At 41.8% G+C, this 15,000-nt stretch overlaps 1 protein-coding gene across 2 annotated transcripts in view; it reads left to right on the top strand.

Annotated features, from left to right (window-relative positions):
- The window catches only part of LOC123516599 (endosome/lysosome-associated apoptosis and autophagy regulator family member 2-like), a 21,217-nt gene that overhangs the window by 5,147 nt on the left and 1,070 nt on the right, over nt 1-15,000 (top strand). The window contains exons 3-20 of one of the 2 annotated variants that reach the window (XM_045276133.1): nt 287-488; nt 1,468-1,615; nt 2,342-2,534; nt 3,548-3,786; nt 4,416-4,551; nt 5,026-5,175; nt 6,067-6,167; nt 6,620-6,733; nt 7,304-7,423; nt 8,418-8,552; nt 9,147-9,382; nt 10,267-10,414; nt 11,398-11,618; nt 12,213-12,398; nt 12,708-12,837; nt 13,791-13,913; nt 14,312-14,437; nt 14,693-15,000. The exon at nt 14,693-15,000 is cut by the window's right edge and continues 1,070 nt beyond it. In XM_045276133.1, coding sequence (XP_045132068.1) covers nt 287-488; nt 1,468-1,615; nt 2,342-2,534; nt 3,548-3,786; nt 4,416-4,551; nt 5,026-5,175; nt 6,067-6,167; nt 6,620-6,733; nt 7,304-7,423; nt 8,418-8,552; nt 9,147-9,382; nt 10,267-10,414; nt 11,398-11,618; nt 12,213-12,398; nt 12,708-12,837; nt 13,791-13,913; nt 14,312-14,437; nt 14,693-14,767 — 2,783 coding nt within the window. In that variant the 3' untranslated portion in view covers nt 14,768-15,000. Of the gene's footprint in view, nt 1-286; nt 489-1,467; nt 1,616-2,341; nt 2,535-3,547; nt 3,787-4,415; nt 4,552-5,025; nt 5,176-6,066; nt 6,168-6,619; nt 6,734-7,303; nt 7,424-8,417; nt 8,553-9,146; nt 9,383-10,266; nt 10,415-11,397; nt 11,619-12,212; nt 12,399-12,707; nt 12,838-13,790; nt 13,914-14,311; nt 14,438-14,692 lie in introns of those variants that run through there. The other variant, XM_045276143.1, reaches the window with a different exon arrangement.

The raw sequence follows: 15,000 nt of genomic DNA, 5'->3' as shown, positions 1-15,000 counted from the left end.
CACAGACACACACCCCAAAACACACTCAGAACACACCCAGTAAAAATCCATGAAAGCATAATTTCACACACACACACACACACACACACACACACACACACACACACACACACACACACACACACACACACACACACACAAAGTAGCACATAATAAAAACATCATTTCACACACTCAAACACTCTCAAACACACCATATCACCGCAACAACCACCAAGAAACACAAACTCAACCCCACACCATCTCCACACCATCACCACATACACCACCTTTTCACCTCCTGCAGGCGTTTCATGTGACCCTGGATGGTACTTCAACGTTGGGGAGCTGGAGTGTGCCGCTTGCCCCAATGGTACCTACTCCCTTGGTGGCGGCGTTCGGTATGACTCTTGGCAGGTCCTCCCTACTGGATTCACTGCTTATACTGAGGTCTTTCGGTCTGCGTTCTTCATAAAGGGCCGGAGACATGGGGACCTAAATTGTAGTGAGTGAGTGTGTGTGCGTTGTTGTTATGAGGTGATGGAGGAAGAGGAGGAGGAGGATGGGATGATGGTAGGAGGTAAAGGATTAGGGAGGAATAGGAAGGAAGTAAGGGTGATAAAAGGGTGCTAGAAGGAGGAATAGGAGGAGAATTAGGTTTAAAAGAGGGTATTTAAAGGAAGAGGAGAAAGAAGAAAAGGAAAAGGTGATATTTAGAGGAAGAGGAAGAGGAAAAAGAAGAGAAGGAAAAGGGGATATTAGAGGAGGAAGAAGAGAAAAAAAAGAAGAGAAAGAGGATGAAGGGAAAGTTTTAAGAAGAAGAAGAGAAGAAGGAGAAAGAGGAAGAGGGGATTGTATTCTTATATTATTAGCTGTTTTGTTTATTCCTCTTTCCTTCTTTCATCTCTGTCATCTAATTCTTTTCTTATCCTTTCTCTCTCTCTCATGCCATTTTCCTTCATTCTTCCTCATTTTTATCTTATTTTTTACTCCGAACATTCCTTCTCTTATTTCTACATCTTCTAAATTTTACTTCCATACTCTCATCCTTATTCTTAACCAATTCCTTCTATTTCCCTTTCTACATCCTCGTCTTCTTCCTTCTTATCCTTATTACTCTCTCCTTTCCCTTCAGCCTCACCAATTTCTCCTTCTCCCTTCTTCTTTTATCAGTCTTCTTCATCTTCTCTAATATTCTTAACCAATCTTTTCTTTTCCCTTTCTATGTCTTCTTTCTTTCTCTTTGTACCTTCACTACTCCTTTCCTTTTCCTGCAGTCTCATCAAATTCTCCTTCTCCCTTCTTCTTTACCCTTCTTTTTATCTCTAACCTGAGCCCACATGCCTTTCTCTATATCCTCTTCCTTTCTCTTCTTACCCCATCATTCCTCACCTCTTGCAGCCTCAGTAAACCCACCTTCTCACTTCTTTACCCTTCTTTACTCCTCTTCTTCATCTCTAACCCGAGCCCACTTGCCTCTCTTCTCAGGTATGGCTGGCAGACTAAGGGTGATGTCATTGCCAGCAAGGGAGGACCATGTGCTGCCTTCCTTATGTACACTGTCAAGCTGGTGAAGCCCGGAGCTGTCACTTACGTCTACCAGTACACAGACGAGGACATTATCTTTGAATTTGAGGTTTGTCTGTGTGTCTGTGTATCTACTGTTTACTGAAGGTTAAAAGGAGGGAGAGTATTGAGTTAGAACTGCAATTAGGAGTTACAAACATGCCAGGGATGGAAATGATGTGAGATTTGTATTTAATGTCAATACCTCGATATGAAAATAGAAAAAGCAGAAGTAGTAGTAATAGTAGTAGTAGTAGTAGTAGTAGGTGGGGATATTGTGAGATGCATGGGTTAAAAACAATTGGAGGTTACTTGTTAATGATGTCAATATTTGAGGTTTACCTATTTGTACTGCTTAGTATGTGAGGGAACTTCATTTTGCTCCATTTACATATCTATAGTTGTCCAGTTCTTCTCTGTATTCATCCTGTCACTCTTCTAGCTTTCTCTCACTCTCCTACTTCATTCTATCTCACTTTCCTTATCTTGTCAGCCTTCTCTCATCCTTGTGTCACTCTTCCCTCATTCTGTCACCCTTCATCACTCTTGTTTCACTCTGTCACTCGTCCATCACTCTGCAACATCATCATATCTCACTTTTCTGGCCTTATCATCCTTGCTTCATCCTTCCATCACCATCCCATCACCATCCCATCACTATCCCATCACCCTATCACCAGACCATCCTTGCATCACCCTTCAACATCACCCTATCCCCACTTTCCTTGCCATGTCACCATTATATCACCCTCCCATCACCCTGCCACCCTTGTCTCACCCTATCTCACCCTAACAGGCCCAGGATGAGGAGTGCCAGATTATCACCGAGAGAGAGGGTGCCAAGTGGCCGCCTCTTACCCCAGAAGGACAGTGGAAGAAGAGGACCCTGGAACTTGACCCTGGGGTGTATGTGCTGCACTGGAAGACTATCGGCATTGAGGTGCATGGACCGTCAAGACCTGTGCTGATCAAGAGTGTGCATATCAGTGGTGAGTGGTTAGGTTAGGGGTAGTTTGGGGTTGGTTAAGTTAGGTTAGGTTGGGCTGGGTTGGGTTGGGTTAGGGTAAGTTAGGTTTGTTTAGGTTAGGTTAGGTTAAGTTAGGGGTGGATTAGGGTGTTTTGGTGTTGTTTTAAAGGGTGTGGTTTTTTGGGGGGTTGGTTTTGCTTTCGTTTGGTTTAGTTTGGTTAAGTTTGGTTTATTTATCTCTTACTTGTTTGCTTGTTCTTTTTTGTTTTTCATACTCTCTGACTTCTATTTACTTCTCTCTTCCTATCCCTCTCTCTCTCATGATTCTTTTTATTTACTCTTTATACACTCATCTATTTAGCAGAGACTTGATAAAACTTAACCCATCACATCTTTCCTTCCTTCCTCTCATATCCTAAACCCCTCATCCCCTCCTCTAATACCCCACACCTTCCTTATTCTCCCCTCATACTCTTCCCTCCTTCCCTCACCCCTTACTTTTACTTTTGTATAGAAAGATGAAGGAAAAAGAGTTTGGACTGAATGAGAAGAAAAATGAAAGAGAGTAGGAGGTAAAGGTTTGAGGGCAGATCATGTTGCTATTCTTCAAGTGTTTGTATCTGCCCCACCCTTCCTACCCTTTTTTTATCCCTCCTGCCCTCCTATCACATCCTTCCCTCTTCCCCTAACTAACCTCACCCTTCTTACTTTCTTTTCACATACCCCCACACCCTTCCTATTCTTTTAAACCCTTCCCTCTCCTCTCCTCTCCTCTCACATCCTTCCCTCTTCCCTAACTGACCTCACCCTTCCTCTCATTCTCTCACACCGCACACCCCTCCTAACCTTCTTTCACATCCCTTCCTTCCCTTACCCAACCCTTCCTGTTCTCCTTTTAAACCATTCCCTCTTCTCTCCTCTCACACTTCTCTCCATCCCTCACTCCATCCTTCCTACCCTACTTTAACACCTCACATCCCTCCTACCTGTCTCTCACACCCTTCCTTCCCTCACTCCACACCTTGGCGTTTCCAGGTGTGGCCCACTCGTCAGAATGCTCGCCATGTCCTGACGGAACGTTCAGTGGGCCGGCAGCCTCAGAGTGTCAGGAATGCCCAGAAGACACTTACTCTCCACGCCGTTCCTCTACCTGTAAACTCTGCGACAGTGTGACAGAGTACGCACCCAAACGATCTGGAAAGTGTCTGCCGCGCCCCCCCTGCACCTCCAGTGATTATTATGAAATGGATTCTGCTTGTAATGAAAAGAATCAGGTGTGTGTTTGTGTGTGTTTGTGTGTTTAAAGGGTTGCGTTAGTCTTGTAATGTTACGTTTTTTGAGATTATTGTGAGTGTGTGTCTGTTTTTTCTCTTTGACTTTTCATGTCTTTTCATTGTGTGTGTGAGTGTGCGTGTGTGTGCTTGTTTCTATGAGCATGTTTATAGAGTTGAGTTTGGCTTGTAATGTTATGCTTTTTGAGGTTATGTGTGTGTGTCTGTTTCTTTTCTCTTTTTTGTCTTTTAGTGTCTTAATAATGTCCCTGTCTCTGTCTCTCTTTCTCTTCATTTGTATAGCGTCTTCTCTTTCTTTCTTTGTGTTTCTTTGGTAAGGGAAGAGCTAAGCAAGGCTGTATGTCTGTGTGTCTGTCTTTCACTTTCTTTCTCTATTTGTGTGTGCCTCTATGTTATGTGAAAAACTAGATGAGACTGAGTAAGTGTGTGTGTGTGTGTGTGTGTGTGTGTGTGTGTGTGTGTGTGTGTGTGTATGTCTTTCTCTCTCAGTATCTACCAGATGAGTGTGTGTGAATGTGTGTTTGTCTGCCTGTCTGTCTCTTTTCTTACACCAATTTCATCTACCTGTCTGTCTCTCTCACACACCATCTCACTTACACCTCTTTCACCAGACTTTTGCAGTGTACAAGTGGGTGGAGCCAATGGTGTGCCGGCAGTCACTGGAGGGCTCTGTGTCACTGCCTCCCTCTGGTAAAATGAAGCCCTGCCCGCCCTGTAACGCTGGCATGCACTACGTTCCCACCCAAGGTAAGGAGGTCACTGGTAAATATAAAGGTGATGTGTTTGTATTTCTATTTCCTTTTTATTCATGTAAGAAAGAAAACTGGACAAGAGCAGCCAGAAATTAGTAAAAAAAAGGCCCATTTATATATATGAAGGTGGATGTTACTAGTGTGTGGGGAAGTAAGGAATGACTATAGGGTGTACAGGGAGTGGCTTAGGGTGAGTTGCTAGGGTGAGCATGAATTATCTGGTACATTGCATAGGTAGTGAAGAAAAGAGTGTGTTTCTAGAGTGTATATTAATTACTAGGGTGTCCTTTGTATAGGGAGTGAAGGAGGGTGTGTGTGTGTGTGACTAGTGTGTACATTACATAGGTAACGAGGAAAAGTGTACATTTCTAGGGTGTACAATAACTACTAGGGTGTTCTTTGCATAGGGAGTGAAGGAGGGTGTGTGAGTTCCCAGGGTGTGACAGGGTGTGTTGTGTTGTGTCGGCAGGGTGTATGTTCTGCCCTCGGAACCACTACGGGGATGGTGTGTCGCCCTGCCAGGCCTGCCCCCCCAACACCGCCCCAAACTATGGCTACCAGTACCAGTGGTGGACTACCCTCCCCCCCAACATGGCCTCCACCTGCATGTCCTATGATGGTGAGTGTCTGTCTGTTTGTGTCTGTATGTCTGTGTGTCTGTCTGTGTCTGTGTATAGTTTGTGTATGTGTATCTGTATTTGTGTCTTTGTATGTGTGTCTATGTGTGTCTGTATATGTGTCTGTGTCTTTATATGTGTCTGTATGTGTGTGTGTCTTTCACCTGTGTACTCTGAAATGCTTCTGGCCACATCATTATATATTTTAAAAAGTTGAAGTTTCATTTTTTAATAGTGTTTTTATGTTTTTAGCAAGAGGTTAACTATATTTTTACATTTTTTACAGTGTGTGTGTGTGTGTGTGTGTGTGTGTGTGTGTGTGTGTGTGTGTGTGTGTGTGTGTGTGTGTGTTTCTTTTCTTTTTTATCATTTCTCCATCAGATATATTAATTTTTTTTCTCCTTTTCATTATTCTTATTTTTCATCATTTCTTTATCTTTCCTCCATCAAATAATCTAGGTTCTCTTTCCCTGTGTCTTCTCTCTTCTATGTATCTTTTCTCTGTCTTTCCACTTAGTTCAAAAAATACCCAAATTCAATACTTCCACCTATCTTTTCCTTGCCTAATACCTTCATCTCATCCACTTCCCCCTATCCTTTCTCTGTAATACTTCCATTTCATCCACTCTTTATCCTTTCCCTGTCTTATCCCTCCATCTCATCACCACATATCCTTTCCCAAATATATCCATCTTATCCACTTTTTCGTACCCTTTATCTTATCTTTATCATCTCATCCACTTTTCCTTAGCCTTTCTCAAATACATCCACGTCATCCACTTTTTCTTATCCTTTTCCTGTCTTATTCCATCTCATGCACCGCCAATCCTTTCCCTAATACATCCACGCCATCCACTTTACTCCACCTCACCCGCCCTTGGTTATATCCACAGATGTTGGATGCAGTAGTCCGTATGGATGGCAGGAGGCGGGTGACCATATCCACACCAGGAGGGGAAATGTGGATGATGCCTATTTGGTGCTGAGTCTCAAGGTGGGTGACTGGATGAGTGGATAACTGGATGGATAACTGAGTGGATGAATTTATTTGTGGATGAGTGGTGGAAGTCATTTTTCAGAAAGTGGATGGATGGTGGGTGACTGGATGAGTGGATGTATACATGGATGGGTGAGTGAGTGGATAAATTATTTTGTGGATAAGTGTATGAGAGACTAATTATTGAGGAAGCTGATGGATAAGTGGATAAGTGGATGAACATGTGTATGGATGCGTGACAGAATTAATAATATAGAAAACAAACAAATAAGTGGATGGATAAGTGGATAAATGGATAAATGAACAAATGAACAACAGAGCCTAATCCTTCAATCCTTTCCATTAACTTCCAGCAAATCCTACATCTTAATCTCATATTCTACAATCCTACAATGGAATCCTAGCTTCCCTATATCCTAAATATCCTTAAATATCCTTCCGTCTTGCAGGTGTGGGGCTTCCGAGGGCGTGAAGGATTTGTAGGCAGGCTGATGGAGGTAGGACGCATATCGTTCACTTTCGAGTTATCCTGCACCTCTGACTGCCAGTTTGTCTTCATGGAGGTAAGGATGAAGGAGAGAGAAAGGAAGTAAGGAGGAAGGGAAGAATTAAGATTGGGTGAAGGAGGGAGAGAAAGAGGAGGATGTGTGTGGGAAGAAGGAAGGAAGAATGGAGAGAGATGAGGAGGAAAGGTGTAGGGAGGGAGGAGAGAAAGGAAAGTAAGAGGAAGAAAAGGTTGAGATGCATATGTGTGTGTGTATTGAAAAAGAGTTAGATTAAAAACTCTCTGTCAAGAAGGAAGGTAAGTAACAGAAGAAAGGAAGCATGGAGAGAGGGAGATGGAAAGGTGTAGGAAGGAAGGAGAAAAAAAAAGGAAGAAGAAAAGGATGAAATGCATGTGTGTGTATTAAAATTGATAGATAGATAAAAAAAAAACTGAAAAAAAGGGAAAGGAAAGAAGGTTGGAGAGAAATGAAGAAAAGGTGTAGGAAGGAAGGAGAGAAAGAAAAGAATGAAATTGTGTGCACTGAAAGAGTCTTAGATAGATTAAAGACACTCTCTCTCTCTCTCTCTCTCTCTCTCTCTCTCTCTCTCTCTCTCTCTCTCTCTCTCTCTCTCTCTCTCTCTCTCAGGCCTCCAGCAAGAATGACGCCAAGCCCTTACAAGTGTGGACCGGTTCACAACCCAGGCAGTTCTACAGTTATCTCATCACTCGTAATGACTCCTACAGCTTCTCCTGGTCATTCCAAAAGGTGAGGTCCTGTAGCAGTATGACCTACCCTGATTCTGACCCTGTTTAGCCTTTGTGTGTGTTTTTTGGGGTGTTTTTGTTGATTTTTTTTGTTTGATTCTTGATTCTTTTATTTCTTGAGGCTGATTTTCTGCTTTTTGTTTGTTGTTTCTTGGATTCTGACATCATTTGACCCTGATTCATCTTCTTTGGCCTTGTTTGTGTGTTTTTTTGGTGTTTTTTGTTGATTTTTCTGTTTGATTTTTTTTATTTCTTGTTTTTTTATTTGAGGCTCTAATTTTCCATTTTTGTTTGTTGTTTCTTGGATTCTGATCTTGTTTTCACTTTGTTTAATCTTGTTTGTGTGTTTTTTTTTTTTAAGTTTTTTTATTATTTTTCAGTTTGATTATTGATTTTTTTTATTTCTTGATCTGATTTCCCATTTTCTACTCACCGTTTCTTGGATTCTGATCTTGTTTGACTTTGCTTAATCTTGTTTGTGTGTGTTTTTTGGTGTTTTTGTTGATTTATCTGTTTGATTTATCTTTTTTTTTTTTTTTTTTTTTTTTTTTTTTTTTGAGGCTCTGATTTTCCATTTTTTGTTTGCTGTTTCTTAGATTCTGATTCTCTAACTATTTAACTCTCCATTCCTATTTTTCCCACCTTAATCCCTTACTAAGACCACTCAACTCCATATTTCCCCATTTATTCTCTATTAATCCCTTACAAAGAGAATCGAACACCCCATTGCTCTTTTTATTCCCTGTCAATCTTCCATTCACCCATTTATTCCTCTTTAATCCCTTACAAAGTGAATCAGTCTCCATTATCCTATTTATTCCTCCTTAATCCATTACTAAGAGAATCTAACACCTTATTCTCCCTTAATCCCATACAAAGAGAATTAAACACCTTATTCCCTCATTTATTTCCCCTTAATCCTTTATAAAGAGAATCATACACCCTATTCACATCAATCCCTTACAAAGAGGATCTAACACCCTATATCTCCTCAGGTGCCGTGGGAGGAGAGTTCCATCAAGCCCCGGGGATCACTGCGACTCTTTGAAACTGACGTAGCCAAGATTTTCAATATAAATGTCTCGAACACTGTAGAGGGAGGCGCATCCAGCTGTCTGCCTTGCTTCCAGGTGGGAGAGAGAGAGAGAGAGAGATGCTTGATTTAAGGTAGTATAACAAGAGAGTGAGAGAGTAAGGAAATTATTTAGAAGTATGGAAGATATAATGATGAGAGAGAGAGAGAGAGAGAGAGAGAGGAGTTGATTGAATTTAGGTGTTTTGAGTAGAAAGAGAGAAAGATTGACAGAATGAGAAAGTGAATGCGAAGTGGAGAGAGTGACAGAATGAAGAAGTGACCAAGAGAGGAATGGAGGATGTAATAATTAGAAAGAGAGAAATGATATGCCAAAAGAGGAAACAGAGACACAAATGATTAAATAAAAAGGAAAATATAAAAACTGAGCGAGAGAGAGAGAGAGAGAGAGAAATTATCATACCCTTCATATCAAAAACACCTTACATCACCCCTATCACCCTAAAAACACCCTACCCTCACCCTTATCATCCCAAAAACACCCTACCATCACCCTAACATCACCCCATCACCCTTAAAAACACCCTACATCACCTTTTCTCACACCATCAGTTTCACCCCATCACCTCATCACCCCAAAAATACCCTACCATCACCCCAGTCTCACCTCAGTCTCACCCTGTCACCACAGCAGGCACAGGCAGCAGCGGGGTGCATACCATGTCCTGTGGGGCATTATATAGAGAAGAACAGCACTGAATGTACCCCCTGCCCCCCCAACACTGTGGTGACGGACGCCCTCCCCTATGGCCCTGAGTCTTGCCTTCCCTGCGGCCCTGGTCTGGTGGCCCCCGATCATCTCTCCTGTGGGGCGCAGTGTCACCTCAGAGTCGGGAATTATACGTATGATCTCACTAATATTAGCAGGTAAGGTGGTGATGGTGGTGGTGGTTTGCAGTTGTTGATAGTGTGATCGCAGTAATGTTAGTACAAGTTACTCTTGATTTACGCGTGTTTAAATTAGCGTTTTTGTTAATACGCGACCGAAAAAAATGTTATGATTAATTAAATTTGCGCGATCGGTTTGCTTACACACGATTTTGGCCACATCCTGCATCCATCCCTATTATCTATTGTTTTTTATGAGAATTACAAGTTTGTCTTACGCGAATTTTGAAATACGCAATGCCACTTGGAATGCATCTATCATGTAAATCAAGAGTTATCTATGGTGGTGGTGGTGGTGGTGGTAGTGGTGGGTTTGTTGTTGATAGTGTGATCGCAATAATGTTAGTATGTGTGGTGGTGGGGGTAGTAGGTAAGGTGAGGAGGTGGTGGTGGTGGTGGTAGTAGTGGTTTGAGGTTGTTGTTAATAATGTGGTTTCAGTAATATTAGTAGGTGTGGTGGTGGTGGAGATGGTTTGGGGTTGTTGTTGTAAAGTATAGGTACGATTTCATATATGTAAGCAGGTGACGTGGTGGTGGTGGTGTTGGTGGTGACAGTGGTGGTGGTGGTGGTGTGGTGTTGGTGGTGACGGTGGTGGTGGTTATTTTTGTGGTATTGATTTGTTTCTCTTGTTGAGTTTTTTGTTATTTTGTCGTTTTCTTGTAAATTTCTTTTGATTTTAATGTTTTTTTATACCGTTTTTACTTTTATTCTCTCTATTTATTGATTTACTTATTAGTTTTCTTGACATATATATTCTTAAGTAAAAACAATTAAGATCTTGTATATATTTTGCATTAATCTGACCTTCTCACCTAACCTAACCTAACTTAACCTAACCTAACACCTCCTACCTCCTGTACAGCCCCAGGAGCCTGACAGCCGGCACCCTCTTCACCTCTTCTGGCACCAAGTTCTACCACGTGTTTAATATTTCCATCTGCGGCAACACAACTGTCAACTGTTCCAACAATATTTCCTACTCGCTGGACGGGGAACCTGCATCCAACACCGTAAGAAGGAGGAGTGGTAGGGAGGGGACCAGTAGGGAAGGGTAAGGGGCAGAAAGTCGGGTAAGAATATAGGAAAGGAAGGGAAGGGTAAAGGAGGGAGAGAGTCAGGTAAGAATGTAGGAAGAGGAGTGGGAAGGAGTGGTAGGGAAGGATAAGAGGCAGAAAGTCAGGTAAGAATATAGGAAAGGAGTAGGGGAGGGATGTGAGGGAGTAGGGAAGGGAAGAGGTGGAAAGTAGGGTAAGGATGTAAGAGAGTAAAGGGGAATAGAGAATGGATGAGAGGAAGAGGAGGAGTAAGGAAAAGGGGAAATGGAGTAATGATTTAAAGGGATGAAGGATTTAATGAGTAGAAGTGAGAGAGTGTGAGAGTGAGTTTGTCATTGGAGAGAGTGTAAAAGTGAGTGTGTAGGGTGAGAAGGGGAGGTGTGAGAATGGGGTGAGGTTAGGTGGTGAGGTATGAGAGAGAAAGGGAGAGAGAGCTAGTTTTATTTTCTTTATGTAATCTATCTTTTTTTCTTGTTTTTCCAGTTTTTCCTTCTCTACATATTTTCATGAATAAGAGAGAGAGAGAGAGAGAGAGAGAGAGAGAGAGAGAGAGAGAGAGAGAATAACCTTAGGAAAACAAATCTCTCCTTTCTTTCTTTCCTTTCAATTACACCTTCCTCCCCATAAACTATTTTATTACAGCTTCAAAACACACTAAACAAATATATGAACAAGAATAACAGATGCAAACAGAGACACACCTAACACAAAGACACATGTATTAGTACGACTTGACTTTAAAGTGGGAGGTTTCTATACATTTGTCCCAGAATTTTAGCTAACTCTCTTTATCTTGTATGGAACTGGCAATCAAGTGGGCCTTTTTTTGTTATATTTTTCATTGCCCTTGTCCAGCTTCCCCCTCTTCCATAAAAAAAGGTCCTTGATAACTTCCTGCAGATTACATTACGTTCTTATATCCTTTTCTTGCTCCCTAGGTGATATCACGAGTGTGCCGCTTCACCCTGGTGCCGGGGGTGGAGGGAGTGATAGAGGGGGGCCACACGGGCAAGCTAGCCACTCAGTCGGTGTCCCTGGGTGATCATCTGATAGGGTATTCCACCAATACCACCCTTATGAACATCTCTGTCATCGATGAGTTTATCAACCCCCACCCAGCAGTGTCCCCTGATCTCCACTTCTTCTACACTGCACCCCAGTAAGTTGTGTGGTGATGTTTTAATGTGTTAATCCTTCCCTAGCAATGCTCCTGACCTTTATTTCTTTTGTATGTCTCTTGAATCTTATTTCTTCTCTATAATGCCCCAGTAAGTTTTGTGGTGATGTCTTAGTGTGTTAATCCTTCCCTAGTAATGCTCTCTGATTTCTATTTCTGTTGTATGTCTCTTGATCCTCTTTTCTTTCATATAACACCCCAGTAAGCAGCTTGAAAACTCCAGTAACTTCCCATAGAATTTGTTTACTTATCACTAAAACTAAGAAAACACTCATGTAAACCCTTATAACTTCAACCTGAGCCTGTTAAACTGTCACTAGAACCATGAAAGCCCCTTGAAACCCCCAACAACTCCAGTTAGAGGCTAGCAAACTATCACTAGAACCTTACAAACACTCACAACACTCCATAGAAACATACATTACACCTTCCCAAACACCAGTAATTAAAAAACAGTGTTATAACAAACTAATTCAATCAGTCACTGGGAAACAAAAAAAAGCAAGGACGACAACTCAGGCAAACAAAAAAGGAATGACATTAGCAACCCGAGATGACTCCATGACTTCCCCACAGGTCAACAAGGGCATGTCCCAATGGGCGGGCAACAACCTTGACCCTGCGATGTGACCCTGAGCAGCCCGGGTCAGGCAAGGTGGTGCTGCCTACTCAATGCCCCGATGGAACTTGTGATGGTTGCAACTTTCACTTCCTGTGGTCGTCTGCCTACGCCTGCCGACAGTGTGCCCCTGAAGACCTCACGTAAGAGAGAGAGAGAGAGTTTTGTTGTTATTTTTTTCTATTGAGAATATTAAAAGTGAGATACAGACTGTTTATTTGCAGTTTTTCTTTTCTTTTCTGTTAGAGAGAGAGAGAGAGAGAGAGAAATTTTGTCATTAAGTTTTATTGTTTATTACCATTTTAATTCAATATGGAGAAAGGGAGATATTTGCTGTGAATAGAGATAGAAAGATTTATTTGTCCTTTTTTAATTTCCTAGAGAGAGAGAGAGAGAGACATATCTTTCTAACACCCCCTCCCCTCCTGTCCTCTCCCCACCTCCCTCCATAGCACGGTGCACGGGGAGTGTGTCAAGGGTTTCCAGAAGGTACATTACATCACACCCAGCCACTGCCGACACGAGCACTCCAAGGAAGGCCGCCTCGTGCCATGTTCTGTGCGCCTCTCCTTCCTAGTGGAGGTGTGTATGTACCTAGTTGTATTTATTGAGTTCTATATTACAGGGTTCAAGTGGGGCTCATAGTGACCTGTCTCTATATCCAATTTTACCCAGTTCTTCCTTAAGTTTGTACACAGTTTCTGCTGTTACATTCTCGTCATTCAGGTTGTTCCAGATGTCCACTGTCCTATTTGGAAAACTTAACTTTTTTAATCTTCCTCAAACACTGACTTTTCCTGATCTTGTTTGAGTGTCCTCTTGTCCATCTATCTCCTTCTTCAATCAGTGATACCAGGTCTTGTCTATCTATCTTTTTCATATGGTTCACTATCTTGTACGTCGTAATTTTGTCATCCAGGAAAGGGGACATGCTTGTGCTGTCCCATCATTCTGTTGATATTAACTTTGCTCTTAAGATCATGAAATAACTTTGCAGAAACTAGGTACTCTCATTTACTGCAGGGATCAACTATTCACATGATGATTAGCCAGTTACTCAAGTATGTTTCTCCTATTGATAATGTAGAAATCTTAACCTGTCACTAGAACCATAAAAGCACCATTGAAAATCTGCATCACTTCAACTATAACCTTTGGAAAGACTATTTTTCAAGGCTGCAGAGATTACATGCCAGGTTTTCAATTGTGTTTCTCCTGTTGATGATATAGAAATAGTGTTAATTTTCCACTAGAACCATAAAAACACCCTTGAAAACCTATGTCACTTCAACTACAGCCTTTGGAGAGTGATGGAGGTAGCAATACTATTTTCCAAGGCTGCAGAGAATACATGCCAGGTTCTCAATTGTGTTCTCCTGTTGATAATATAGAAATAATGTTAATTTTCCACTAGAATCATAAAAACACCATAATAACCTGTGTCAATTCAACTATAGCCTTTGGAGAGTAAAGGTGTGAGACGGAAGTGCTTCAGAATATGGTACTTATTAAGTTTGTGTATGTGTTTGTTGCAGGTGATTGTGCTAAGTGCTGTGGGTGTGGCGCTGCTGCCGTGCCTTCTGCTGTTCTGTCTGTGGAAGAAGAACCAGCGTTTGGAATACAAGTACATGAAACTGGTGGCCAAGGAGTCATCCAAGGTGAGTGTGTGTGTATGTTACCTCTTGTGTTTACTTATTCACTTCATTACACTCTATATGTGAAATTGAGGGCAAAATGAGTATGTTTTTATTAGTGGAAGGGATGAAAGACTGAAGGTAACATATTAATTCTTCCATTAGTGAGATAAACACATTGGAGATCAAAGGCAGAAAAGCAGGAACAGGCAGAAAGTTGTAGAGTTTACCAGTGAAAGGGATTAAACAATGAAAATCACAGTTAACTCATGCATTAGTAAAGTGGACAGAATAGGAATGAAAATTAAATAAAAAGGCTCATATAGTAGTAGAGCTGTGAGATATACCTAGTAGTAATAGAGAGATACACTTACATGACTCTATATCTTGCTCATCACCACCAACACCACCACCACCACCAGGATGGCATGATGGAGCTGCCACCTGCTGAGTCGTGTGCACTGGATGACGGGGAGGAGGAGGAGGTGCAGTTCAGCAAGCAGCCACCAAGAGGACTGCTGGGGAAGTTCAAACAGCATAAAATTGTGGTGAGTGGGAATTAGAGAGAGAGAGAGAGAGAGAGAGAGAGAGAGAGGTAATGATGATGGTGGTGATGATAATGGTGATTTGCTTATGCTTATTAATGAAGTATAATCTAACACTTCCTAATGTAAATAGAATCATTGAATCACATCCAAAACTCAGGTAAAAATGTGTCGCAGTACTGAATGGGTTAGCCAAATCTAACCTAACTTATTGTAACCTCAATGTATCACTAACACAATTAACCTTTACTCTCACAGGCTACAGAAGGTCGTGGCTTACTGATGGACTCTCACGCACCTCTCACTCTCACTTCCAAGGACCAGCTCACCTGAACACACCACACACCACTACACGAACCACACACCACCAATACCATTTGTGAAAACACCTCACTGATTTAGACACCCAATCAGGAAATGTTCAGACACTTGCCTTGCCTCACTCTTAGTCAAAACAAGCCAGCCAGACAGTCACAGTGAGGCGAGAGTCAAGGGCTGTTTCCTATTGGTGTGTTTTGGTGTTCTCAATGTGTCAGCGTGTGTGTATGTGTGTGTGTTGGTTTAAG

The sequence above is a fragment of the Portunus trituberculatus genome, chromosome 6, assembly GCF_017591435.1.
Source record: "Portunus trituberculatus isolate SZX2019 chromosome 6, ASM1759143v1, whole genome shotgun sequence".
Lineage (NCBI taxonomy): Eukaryota > Metazoa > Arthropoda > Malacostraca > Decapoda > Portunidae > Portunus > Portunus trituberculatus.
The sequence above is the reverse complement of the archived record's forward strand: the minus strand, read 5'-3'. Positions and strand labels throughout refer to the sequence as shown.